The sequence below is a fragment of the Psittacula echo genome (genome assembly GCF_963264785.1).
Source record: "Psittacula echo genome assembly, chromosome: 12".
Classification (NCBI taxonomy): Eukaryota; Metazoa; Chordata; class Aves; order Psittaciformes; family Psittacidae; genus Psittacula; species Psittacula echo.
The window spans coordinates 2,041,600-2,055,332 of record NC_137747.1 but is presented as its reverse complement, the minus strand read 5'-3'; the positions used below and the strand labels follow the sequence as shown (position 1 = coordinate 2,055,332).

The 13,733-nt window shown below is 42.1% G+C and overlaps 1 protein-coding gene across 1 annotated transcript in view; it reads right to left on the bottom strand.

The window, feature by feature from the left end:
• Nucleotides 1-12,754, bottom strand: part of BCAS1 (brain enriched myelin associated protein 1) — a gene marked incomplete at both ends in the record, with an annotated part of 52,652 nt that extends 39,898 nt beyond the window's left edge. Inside the window, 6 exon segments of the mRNA XM_080628120.1 lie at nucleotides 6,876-6,957; nucleotides 7,065-7,138; nucleotides 12,514-12,613; nucleotides 12,617-12,622; nucleotides 12,624-12,692; nucleotides 12,698-12,754. Of these exon segments, the coding sequence (XP_080484246.1) occupies nucleotides 6,876-6,957; nucleotides 7,065-7,138; nucleotides 12,514-12,613; nucleotides 12,617-12,622; nucleotides 12,624-12,692; nucleotides 12,698-12,754 (388 nt within the window).
• Nucleotides 12,755-13,733: the final 979 nt, after the last annotated feature.

The following is a 13,733-nucleotide window of genomic DNA, read 5'->3' as shown; positions in this document are numbered from 1 at the left end:
AAGCACAAAAAGAAACCTGAGTGCTTCAGTACAACCTGTTCTGTCCAGGTAAATAGATTTTTATTCCTTTGTGTGCACCCTAATAGTGAAAATTTCTTCCCCTGGATTCTCTCTGTTGCTATTTGTGTGAGAAAACAACTCACACTGGCAAGACCCTTTGACAATAATATTCTGCAGTATTTCATGAGTACTTATTTCAGTGTACTGACACGCAGAGAAAAGGTACAAATAAGTAGCTGCCCAATGACCTATTCAGATCTTCAGTCAAGGCCACTAAGTATCAGTTATAGTTTCCTAAGTCTGCCATAGTACTACATGAAAAAAGTGAAGCACTGTGTTCTAATTATAGCTGGAAACTTGGGAAGGAAGCAAAAAGCAAACCCTTCCCCAGCTAAAGAAAGCAGAAACAATATCCATTGGAAAATAATTGTAATAGATGTTAAACTTCTGCTTTATGTAACAGATAAAAAAAATGAAGCACAGGAAAACTGCCTTTAGTATAAAAATAGGAATATAAGCTCATCATTAAGAAAACCAACCAACCAAAAAGCAGCTCATGAACCTATCAAGCTCCTTTTATCTCTAATTATCATGGAAGGAATGAAAGACCTGGAAAATATCACCAGCATGAGCTCTGCAGCGTGTCTCTTGTGTCAAAACAGTTCAAACCATTTCTGCTCAGACACCAGGCAGTGCAGATCCCACCACCAGAAAGGAGATGCTGCTGTGGTGCGATGAACACAAGAACTTGACTCATGCTGTATTCCCAGCAAACTATGAAGAAGAAAGGCTTTGAAATGGCAGTACTTGAATGAAAAGTGCATGATATTTTTGTTTTTAGAGACACAGACGTGCCATTCTTTCCAAAATTATTCCACAATCCAGAAGCAGAATTAGGGATAGAAGCAAAACATCCTAAATTCTAGGCCAGGTCTGCAAGTAGATCAAAGCTGCTCACTTAATGAGATTAATAACTGCTCTGAAACTAAAATTAATATACAATTTACAGCACTGCTGCAAGATTGCATTTCATACTACTACTACTACACAGGCATTTCCCCTTCAAGTACTTAATAAGAGACAGTCACAGTGCAGATTTGTCCTTCCTTTAGCTTCACTTGATCAGCATGTTGAAAGGCAACCCTATGGCTGCACATAGCCCCTCTTCTGTAAGAACGTATGCAAAATAAGAATATTTATTCTGAAATTTGCTAGATTAGACCAATTTTTTCTTTAATAAAATGCACAGAAAAGAGCAATGGTTAGTGCAGTATTATGTCAATACCATTTCCCTGCTCAGAAGTAATTGCTGACAGACTTTCTCCCCCTTCCTTTTGTATCCTTTACTTAAGAATTTAAGCACTTCCATAGGCCGTGGATGAAGAACAGCACGAAGTTTGCTGACACAGAATGCAGCCAAGTCTGCAGAATTAGCACTGCATTTTGAAAAGCAAGTGCTTAGGGTCCTAATAAACAGAGCCAGCAGATAAAATATTACAACGGACAAAGCCTTATGGTGAGCACAGGCTTCAAGATGACCATGTGAGCTGCACTGACCATATAGGTATGGAATTATTTCTTTATGGGACCCAGGATGCCCAGACCGCAGGAGCAGGCAGCAGAGCTCAAAGCATCAGTGTAGAGTGCTAGCAGTGAAGCACCTATATCCCATGGGTTTGGGACCAAGACGCAGCACTCAACCAGAGGGAACAGCAAATGGAGGTAGGAATACTGAGGATGCGACTGACGTGAAAGGAAGTTCAGAGCCACCAGTCCAACACAAATAAAAATGCTAACCAAGCCTTTCGCAGCTGATTTGCTTTTGCTAATCACTGGGAATATAACCAGACTTCAGCGTGGTGCACAGAACAGATGGCAGCCAAACTCCCTCAAGTGGGACCAAGACCATTCCTGTCCAGCACTTCCAAATTGCCTTCCCCACTCCTGACTTTCTCTGAATCTTAGTTTGCTCTTTTTACACCTGGCAACAGGCTAAGCCACATACTCAGTAAGCATCTATTTTTGATGCTCAATTTGCCCAAGTTAAATCCTCGCTTTCTTAAAACACGCTCCTTTTCCTTAGCCTTTGATTGTTAGTCTGGTTTCAGCAGTTACATGCACCCTCATGTCTAATACTTACACATAGGAAACAGGTAAAATAAGGTCCTGTGATGTCTTACATTGGCAGCTTTTCACCTCCTACCATTTATCCTGACTCTTTCATAGTGCAAGTAATTTTTAGCTGTTGAATGAGGGACAGCTTGAATTAGCAATGTCTTCAGCACAGACATCTCCTCCTGTAGGCCACCAGTATGGGAACATGGCAGAAAATAAATGCCAGGACAATAGATATAAATGGCCATGAAGGAGCCATTAAGGGCTACAAGGCAACAGTTGGCACTAGGTCCATCAGTGTAAGCCAGCACAATGAATTACAATAGCCCTGAATGAATTACTGCAGCAAATACTAGCTTGAAAAATCTAAATTGCAATAAAGAGTGAATTTTTAAATTTCTGGTCATTTTATAGGTATAACATAAGTTATTTTTTCCTTCCATTATTTAGAACTGGCATGGTGTCATAATGCTATAATAGACATAGAATTTTCAGATCTTCAAATATACTTCATGTTTGCTGGGGAGACTCCCAAATACTTGTGACAAGAGTGAATAACTGAGTTTTCAGAAGCATCAGAGAAGTCAAAATAAGACATTTCCCCCCTTTCTTAAAAAAAGAAAAGACATACTAATATTCTTCCACAATCTTGCTTGACTACTTCCAGCAAATAAAGTTGACAGTACAATTATGCTGTAAGAATAATTGTGTTTCACTAAGTTAACTAGCATTGTTATTTACCTAACTCATTTACCAAAATGAATGGAAATCAGAGAAGAAAAACAAACAGCAAGAATAGAAATAATCATTCTTTAAAATAAACCCCCCATAAACCCAACAGACTACAATGCATTGTGTTTCACACCTTGCAGGCACATAGAGTTATTGCAATACACTGATTTCTGCTAGATACTGGCTAGTAGCAGAATTTGCTTACTTAGATTTATCCTCTAGAACAAAGGAGTTGCATCTTAAACTGAGCTTTTCTTCCTTGTGTAATCTTTCCTTTTTATAAGCAGGCCATTGTTTTAATCTGCATATGATTGGCACCCAAATAACAAACAAAAACTGTCCCATTTTGTCCTCCTGATACATTTCTGCTCTGCATAGTGCAAATCTCAGAGGTATATGGCTTTTAGTTCTGGTCTTCTTCCCTTTACCTGCTGTCCAACAAGTACTTATATTAAAGTTCAACAAAGGAAACACAAAACATTAAGAAAAGCCAGGATCAACTTTGCTCTCCATTTGCTCGCAGAACAACACATCACAAAGTAGCAGTAAGGGCACCATTACTCTTTAAATGGCATTGCAGGAGAAGAAGGTGGATGTGCAATGTCTGCAGCCCTGGTAATCAATAGGAGCAGGAAAGGCGAGTCATGGAAAGAATCCCCAAGTCCACACGTCTGTCAGCCTTTTTGAGCAGAAGCAGCAAGCACAGGGAACCGGTGACCAATCTGCTCACCCAGATGTGAAGCAGATGGTGACAGGGCTCTTCCAAATAACATTACTTCCTCTGGTCAGATTAAGTTAACTCTCTGGATTCTTTTCTCATTATATTAGCAGATATAGATTTCATAGACTCATTTATCAACTATACCATTTAATGCACAGCACATGGTCAGATGGCTGGCAAACACAGAAATGCAAACTAACCAGACAAAGACCACAAACATACATCTAACATTATTAATAAAATCCTCTTGCTTCACTTGCTTTTTTGCGGCCCTTTTGTCTTCTCCAGAAGTGCTCACTTCATGACAATTAATAACAGTACAAGTTCTTGCACCATTTCATTTTAGAAAGGCTATCAACTACATTTTCTACAGGAGTAACTTCCATCTCCAAACATCCCTTGCACTTCTATTGCACCAGGACCTTGATTACATTACAGAAAGCAGTGAGATTGCAGTGGTATCTAAACAGTTAATGATTTTAACTGCTTTTTAAACATTAATAAAGTTAAAATAGAAGTAATATCAACACAGGACAGTCCAATTCTTCAACTTGCTACTTAAACTGATTTAGTAATTACATTAATTTAGTAATCCATTTAAGTAAAACAATGCCATATGCTTCATTTTATGTAGTAAGAGTAAAATGTACACTTATTTTCTATGTCTTCAGACAATGTAAATCATCTGGCTTTTATTTACTTCCCAGAGAATTGCTGGTTTACACTAGCAGAAACACAGCTACAAGCTTTTATTTTCTAGTAGGCAACTGTTTAAACTGACTTATTATAGCTAGATGGCATTAGGAAATTAGCCATGGAACAGAGACTCTGAACTGTAATCAGTACCATCTGCATATTGCCATACCAGTCTTTGATTATTTGCGCCTCAGCTTAGATTTTTCAACTGGATGTAACAGGCTGAATGGGTTCTCTTAAATAAAACAGTATTTTTTTCTTTACAGAGACTGGACAGAGTTGTTGGTTTTTATTGTATCCTGAAAATAGAAAGAAACCCAACACAAGGCAAACAGTGGCAAAATTAATGTGGCTGAATCTGCAGAGATGCATTACTTCACTTCACTGCTCCAAATGAATGCTGCCTGAATGCCACTCAAAAAGGCTCCAAAGCCAACAAGGTATGGAAGGTGAAATTAATGAGGCACTGAAAGGTGAGGAGACACACACATGGGAGCAATTGCCCATGAATAAGTGGAAATACCATCTCAAAACTACTTGGAGACAAGTTTTCAATGCTCAGGCCATGTAGTTCACACCAGATGTTCGAGACATCAGCAGTGGAAGTGGGGCTCAGCTGCTGACATGCACCTTTCCATGGGCAGCCCAGGGTCCAGCCTGCCCCAGGCATGATCACTCATCATCAACCCAGTTGCTGTCCTGCTCTGAACACCACCCAAATAGGTCTGAAACAGGATTTTATTACTGAGTAATGATTTACACATACCTCCACCAACTATTCAACTTTTACACTAACACCCACAGTTCGTACATAACAGGACCACATCAATTTTATTTCATTAGTATACAAAGAAAAAGAAACAAGTCATCACCCCCCTGAGTGTCTCTTCTTGTCCTGGCAGTAGTTCAGTAATATCTAATACATCCTGTAACAGCATCAGGAGAGGGGTGGGCAGGGTTACAACATCAGTCTTGAGACCCAGTTTGAATAAATTCTGGTAAGTAGGACTGATGTTTTAGTAATAATGCTGTCAAGGCCATGCTTGCATTCCCAGCTGTATATACTTAGCTCTGTAAATGTCTGTGCCATACCCTAACTTCTCTAGAACTCAAACACAGGCAGTCCACACAGTCATATTTTGTTTATGAAGATTTCTCTGCAGATTAGACACACTGCTCTCTTCAGGAAGGCCTGCCACTTCTAAAATGATGGCAGTGTAGGTTTCTGTATATGAAAGGTACCATTAAGGACCAGCTCAGGATCAGAAGTGGCAAAACCCTCGGCTCTAGAGGTTTAGAGCAGCATCCCTACAGGTATAATGCCTACCCCCTTACAGTACTTTTCCCAGCCAATCACCTTTTCTATGTGACAAACAGGACAGAAAATCACATCCCTATACATATTTAATTCTTAACAAAAGATTGTTTGGTATCTTTGAAATCAAAGCCATGCACCGACTCAGGAACACAGGACCAGAAGTCAGAGAACAAAATGGAAATGTTTAGATGAGCAAAAAGGTGCTCACATTCTATCATATCACCTGTTCGAAATTGCTACTGAAAGGATCAGAACTGTGGTGTCACAACAGAAGTGCAGAGGTGGCTTTTAAGACCGTGCAAACTTGGGGATGAGAACATGTAGCGAGGATCTGGATTTTATTTTATTTCAGTTTTTGTAACCAGACTGCAAAGAACTTTGAAAAACATCCTTCTATTGAACTGCTCAACCCACCCCCAGAAGGCTGAGTGCACACCGAACATGTCAGAAGGATGTCTTTTATTGCAGACACTAAAAAAAGGCCCATTCCCACCTCCAACAGCTTCCCACTCCCTTATTCCCTTTGTCATCTCAATACACTGTTACTCTGGGATTTCAATAATTTACACGATCACATTGCTTTTGGGCTTGCATGATTTCATCACCATTTACTACACTCAATGTTGTAACAGCCTGGGTCAGCATGCCTCAGAATCATGGCAGAGCAGCAGTGAGCTGCTGTGCCAACCTCAGGCATCCCTTACGTAGCCTTCCTCAAGCTCCTTTTGAAACTTGAGCCAAGTGAGGCTCATTGGTAAGCAGATCAGTATTACCAGAGCAATGTGACAATTTCTCTGGCCCATTACTGTTTTACCTTTTCTATCCATACCAAGATATTCTGTTTCTGCAAAGCTTTGTAGAAGCCTATCTTTAGGCATCCTTAATAGGCAATCTGGGGATAGACCCTTAAGTCCAGAGCACATTGCTGATTTCTTTCATAAACAGAGTATTACAGTGGCTCCCCAAATAACAGCCTGGTCTCTGTATAGCCCCAGAGTTGTCCTCAATGTGACCAGAAAAGGGTCTGGCAAAGCAAAGCAGCCCAACCAGCAGCACATACACTTTAGTCACAACAGTTACTCCGGAGGACTTGGGAAATGTTTTCCTGGTTTACCATTCGTTATATTTAAGCTTTCAGGCTTCCAAAAGGCCACACATACTGATCCACAAGGAAGAGCTGTTACATGGTCTTATCCTAATTTGAGACCATGCACCAGTATTTACTACTGCTCCAGTATAAACCTCTCTCTGCCTCGTGGCAAAATAAATACAAACATGCCACCCAGTACGTACCTTCACCATTCATTGTAGGACAATGAGCCTGAACAAATGCAACAGATCCATTCTTGATATTGTCAGGAGATTCAGATAGAGCCTGAAGTAGCAAAAAAACCACAGTTCTTAGGGCTGGGTACATAGTAGGATTTGAAAATGACAATGCGCAATAACCAGGGATATTGAGAGTGAACAGCTTTTGCTTACCTGATAGCTCTTTACTGTGCATGCGGTGTCTTCTTCAGCTCTCTCTGGGATGCTCATTGTATTCCCCATAGCTCCTGCAAGATGGAGAAGAAGAAGGCAGGGGGGAAAAAGCCCAACCCTCAAACAGCCTTTTCTCTCACATACATATGAATTTCCTGCCTAACTCAAATTAAAAGCCAGCCAATGGTGACAAACTGCTTCAATTCCTAGTAAACCCCACCTGCTTTCCCCAAGGCACCTGCCCTTATAGTTACAATGCTGCACCAACCATCCTTACTCAACCTAATTATGTATAGGGGCTCTCAGCTGCTCACCAAATAACACACTTTCCTTGTTTGTCAAGGAAAATGGGGTACAATCATACCTGCATCATCCATTAGGACTGAGTAGATAGTAACATGGAGTTAGTAGCAGAATAAAGTGAAAGAGACCAAAATAGATTAATAAATCACAGTTGCTTGGTGAGGTTTTATATGTTTGTTTGGTTTCCATTAAAAAGAAAAAGAGAGCGAAAGGAGGCAGCACATAAAATCATCTTGTAAAATTGAGCCCTGTATGTCCTGCAGTGATGTATAACAAATTCTCTGGGGGAAATGCTCTCCTGTGGCTGTGGAAGTGTTTGTCCTGCTCTGGACGGCCTCACTGATCGACTGCAGCTCACACAAGTAACTGAGATACCTTTCCTTGGCCAGTTTTGAGTGCTGCCAAGACTGTAGCTGTAGCAAGTTAGAAGCAAGTTGAACCAGGCACCATCATCCATGATCCTGGATGTGTTTTTCAAGCATCTTGTGTTGCCACAGGTGCAGCACTACTGATACCCAAGCTAGTCGGTTTCAAATGGCTTGCTTATGTTCATACCTCTGGAGTCGCAGCTCTGACTGCAGTCCAAGCAGAACCTTATCTAGTTATTTACTATTAGTCCATTAGATTATTCAGCACTTAGTGAAACTGTTCTGATTTCTTTCAACTTTGTTTCAGGAGCAATGTGTTTGATTCAATTTTAGCCTCTTTCCTATGTACAAGTAGGTTAGTGGTTTTTTCTTTCTTTTCCTTTTCTTTTGCCCTTAATTAAAAATACATTTATATACCCTATATATATATATGCTATACTTTAGGACTGTGAATTCTGTGGGACCAAACACACTCCCTGCAACATGGTTGACAGGCAAACAAGGTTGAAGTCAAGAGGAAGGTTCCTATTGACTGGCTCTGTATATATGTGTATCTATACTGTTAAAGCTACACAAACAAACAAGAAGGATAAACTATTCTGAGCCACACCTTGAAAGAGGAAGGCTGGGGGCCAACTCCAGCTTCAGTGCTCATCCTGTTGGATGTCCTGCACAGCCACTATGGATACCAAGTGCCCTTCTGTTTTATTGTTGCTCTTGTTTATGCCTGTGCAAATTATTGAAGCTGCAGAGATATGGATGAGAGCAACTTTTGGGAGTTTTAATTAAAGGAAAGGAGTAGTTTTGCTAAATCACGTTCAGTAGAATTTGAATGCAATAAAGGGGGCAGCTCTCCTTTCAGCCTCAAGTGTCTGCTTCCAGTTACTGTTTACAGAGCTCAGACTGGTTGTGGGTTTTTCCTAACCCCAATCTACAAACCTCTGCTTTACAGGGATGGTCCAGATCTGGTTTCTATTTTATGCTGCATCCTAGCTGACATGAAATCCAAGCTGGGCCTCTCTCCAGAGATGGTTATTGTTCTCTGCTAAATGCCTAATGCCGTGCTGGACACTGAGCTGCTTTCACTGATGCTGAAACACGAAATGCAGTCGTGCACTGCTGAGAGTCACTGCATAAATAGCGGTTGTAGGGCTGAGCCTTGATTTCAGAGTACAGTTATTTTACAGGGATTTTATCTTCTCAGCTGATATTTCCACTATAAATCAGAACTTCTGATTTATGATGGAAAACAGCCAACGTTTCCCCATGGATGTACAATGGCCTCTTGTCCTTGCTGTGTAATTCCGTTTCCTAGCAACTTTAAGTATTATCCTATCGGAAGAGAAGAAAACAAGATTCAAATCCTACTGCTTGGTCTCGATGGTAAATTTAGTATCTGGCTGAATCTGGAGGATTTACTTTTGTTTTCCATTCATAAGGCTGCCTGGTTTATGCCAGGAGACAGCTTAAGCAGAGGATGGAATATTTGCAGATTACGTGCTTCCTTTTTCACACGTGCTGTAAAATCAGTGCATATCTGAAGGGAGCAAGAGAAGAAAAGTCATCTTTAATTTCTTCATTTATTTTGACAATGATGTGTAGCTTGATTCTCAGTCACTCCAGTTTCCTGTTGGTGCAGCTCTACTCACGTCGAGTAAGTTATCTTTAACTGATACAGAGCAAAGATCACAGGCTCTGACCTATGTCATATTTTGCGCTAGGAGAGATTACCCATTTTCTACCATCAAGTTTACAATTCTCACTGAAATAAAACACACACGGGGGTCATGTGGAATTTTTAAGGATTTTCACTCACCAGAACTCTCCCATAGAAAGCTGGATAAGACTTTGAGGCTATTATTGCTAAAAATGGCACAAACTTGCTAAATAATCCTCTCGGAACATGATCCCGAAACACCCAACACAGTTCTCCACTGTGCACATATATAATATCTCTGTGGACTTTTCCCCTCCTTGCAACAGTAATCGATTATTGTTTTGCATTGAGGCTTGCATTCTATGTATTACAACTTGTTATGTATTGTATTGCATTACAGCTGCACGTTTGCTGTGCTCTGGAGTAAAGTGGCTGCTGAAGGAAGGTGACAAGTGTGTGGCCATTCCTCTGGGTGCAGAACTCAGCAGCACAGCCTCACGGTCCTGGCCCAGATCCTTCGGTAAAATTAATAAGACAGACATGTACGTGTGCTTCTGCCCTATTTTAAAGAAAAAATGAAAGGTCACTGCCACCTATAGACAAAACTGAGTATCAGCAGAAGTGGCAATGCACACATACAAAATGGTATCGAATTGGCAGTTTCAAGTTGCCAAGCAAGTATCACAGTATCACAGTATGTTAGAGATTGGAAGGGACCTCAAAAGATCATCTAGTCCAATCCCCCTGCCAGAGCAGGAACACCTAGATAAGGTTACACAGGAATGTGTCCAGGCGGGTTTTGAATGTCTCCAGAGAAGGAGACTCCACAACCTCCCTGGGCAGCCTGTTCCAGTGTTCTGTCACCCTCACTGAGAAGAAGTTTCTTCTCAAGTTTAAGTGGAACCTCTTGTGTTCCAGTTTATACCCATTACCCCTTGTCCTATCATTGTTTGCCACTGAGAAGAGCCTGGCTCCATCCTCATGACACTCCCCCTTTATATATTTATATACACTAATAAGGTCACCCCCCAGTCTCCTCTTCTCCAAACTATAGAGACCCAGCTCCCTCAGCCTTTCCTCATAAGGGAGATGCTCCACTCCCTTCATCATCTTAGTTGCCCTGCGCTGGACTCTCTCCAGCAGGTCCCTGTCCTTCTTGAACTGAGGGGCCCAGAACTGGACACAATATTCCAGATGCGGTCTCACCAGGGCAGAGTAGAGGGGAAGGAGGACCTCTCTCGACCTACTGACCACCCCCCTTCTAATACACCCCAGGATGCCATTGGCCTTCTTGGCCACAAGGGCACAGTGTTGGCTCATGGTCATCCTGCCATCCACTAGGACCCCCAGGTCCCTCTCCCCTACACTGCTCTCTAACAGGTCGTTCCCCAACCTGTTACAAGTAATGTCACAGCTCTTTGCTTCTGGATAGCATCTAGAAATAGCTGCTGTAAAGACTATTGTGTCTGTCACACCCATATGTGAGTCTAGAGTTGGATAAATGAGCAACTCCGTGTCATTAACATGAAACTGTTATGTTCTTCCCAAAGTGCTCAGGCCTCCAGTATGAGCGAGTCAATTTTGCTCTCATTTGTAACACCTTCTCTCAACGCTAAAATTACTCCATGTGCAGCCAAAGAGGTTTTGTGAAAAATAAGGAGCTCCCGCGTGGCTCTCATTGATGTCTTTCTTCACCAAAGACCTCCATTTTGAATGTGAGCTGTCAAAAGCTAAGCACCAAGCCCTATTTTGGCACCCAGCTAAAATCCTCACATGAACAGATGGGTTTACAGAAGATGCTGAGGATTCCCAGTGTGCAGGGACTTGCCTGGGAACTGGGAGCCCTCAGGAGCTCTCGGGCCATGTGCTTGTTCCCAATGGGCAGAATCAGACACTGTCAACCACTGAGGACCTCTGTCCAGCTGTGAACCCTGTGCTATCTCTTGTGATGCTGCCTTGGTGTCTCCATTGGGTGTTTTCGCTGTTATTTATGGTTGTTAGTTCGTGGTACAACCACCAGGTATGACCGATTTGTACTCTTTGTCCTACATCTGAAAAGCACCAAGCTGGTCTCTGTAGTAAGCTGTGAGTATGGAGCAAACCTCCACCAGACCTGGGAGATGCTGCTGGCAAGATGTCTATTTTATGAGGGGTTTTTGAGGTTATTTTTGGGGATTGAGAGGGGAAAAGAGATGATGCTGATGCATTTTGTTTTACTCAAAATGATAAGAAAACCCTTCGAAGCTGAAGGAACTGGAGTCAGCTCATTCTCATCCTTAACCTTCCTTTCTAGATACAGATTGTTTGATTAAGTTTCAAGGATTTTATCCTGGTGGGGGGCTCATTTAGAGCAGCTGGAATGCAGCCCGACTGGTTTAAAAAGAAACATGAACTACCAGCCTCTGGATCAGACACAGCTTCCTCAGTTCCTTTCTCAAACTATGCTTCACTGCTGGTATTGTAATGCAGAAAATAATCCAAATGGGAAAGTGTAATTTTTAGATACATATTTTTTTGCATTAGATTATCTGTAGCATCCCCCCCAGCATGAGCTCAAGGCTTGCTAAAATTCTCCTTTTCTCTCACTCTCAAAAATCATTGTTTCAGTGAAAGCTTTGGAAACTATGAGAGAAAATTCCAACAAACCTGTGATCTGTTGTGTACTCTGGCTAAAGCCGGGCAACCTGACCTTTCTAATGTATTAACCTACCTGGAATATTGCAATCACCTGTGTCACAGTGTCTATTAATACACAGTTAAAAGTACACCGTTAATTCCTTACTAAAACTTGCCATAAAATAATCAATTTGATTTAATTCTCTTTGCATCTCATTTCATTGCAGATATGTCGACTCTGTGGGTGTTGGGGAAAGACTTAATTAAACTCAGTTCTACTCCAGAGGCAGTCACTAATGCTTATTAATTTGTGCAATAAGCAGCCTGCCTTGTGGCTGGATCCTTAGCTCTTTAGTCAATCCCTACCCTTTATCCAGCCTCTTGGAAAACAGGGGAACATGGGGACATGTCAGTGTCCAGCTGAAAAGGCAGAAGCTCCTGCTCTGGTTTATGTGGAGCCAAGGAAGGACCAATAATAGGACAGAGTTTTAGGAAGTGTCCTTACCTTCCTTCAGGGCCGCGCTCAATTGCTCTCCTGCAGATAAAGGTAACTCAGACACGTGTTGGGTATGATGAAACCAGGGGACAAGTGCGTCTGAGCATTGTCAGTGGCTATGGAGGAGAAATGGAAACACAATAGACCATAGTGAAGGGACAGGAGAAGGAAGGCTTGAAATGACTCACCTAGAGCAAACAAGAAACACCCAAGAACAATTTGAATAGCGACCTGGCAGCTGGCCATGCATCCAGGACATGCAGAATTACAGCCCTGAATGCTCCAGGGGCAGTTTTTAATACAATTCTTTCAGCCACTCTGCATTGAAGCCAAATGGGAAAAGTAGAATGGTTCAAACATTCACACCCTGGCTTTCAGGGAGGGAATAGTTCAACAGTACCACAAAGGTGAACAATCCAGCCTGCTGGTAGAAACACTCTAAGTTGATCTTTCTATTCTTCTGTCCTTCTGCAGAAAAAGCCAGTGCACCAAAAGGGAAAATCTACACCAGGTGCTTTAAAGCCCACACAAAATAAGCCAAGCACATGCAGGAGCTCCCAAGATCATATAGCACTGGAGCACATACAGGGCTCTATTCCATCATGGGGCAGAAGCGACAGCAAAGGAAGAGCAAAGGCAAAAGCCAAGAGAAGCCAAACCAACAGCAGCAGCAGCAGGAGTTACCTGGGCAGGGTGGGAGCTGGAGCTGGTCCTGGTGAGGTGCTGCTCGCTCAGCCCCGTGGCTCTGCCCAGGGAGTGCTCACAAACACTGGGTGCAAACACGCAGGGGTGGAGTAGTCCACCCTGCCAGTCCTGCTCGAAATACTTTCTCTTCTTGAGTGTTCTGGCCACCCAGACCTGTTCAAACACACACTTGACTTTATGGCTTTGGGGCTGGAAATTGTGCTGAACACCTAAAAACCTCTTACGGATTTTCCCCTCAATGGCAGAAAATACCTAAGTCCGTCTAACGACATGACTGTTTGCTGTAGTCGAAGTGGATCTTAATATCCTTCCATAACGTGCAAACTGACTAAGCGTTTTTATTCCAAACCTCTTGTCACAATTTACTGCTCCCTTACATGAGTCACTAAAGCCCATGCTCAGACTGGGGGCGTCTGGAGAAGGGAAAGGCTTTTTGTTCACACCGTCTCAGCCAATAAAACTTGGTTTCGGAACTGAGGTTCCCACAGACTGTTGCAATACCAACAAAAAATGCTGTATTTTAT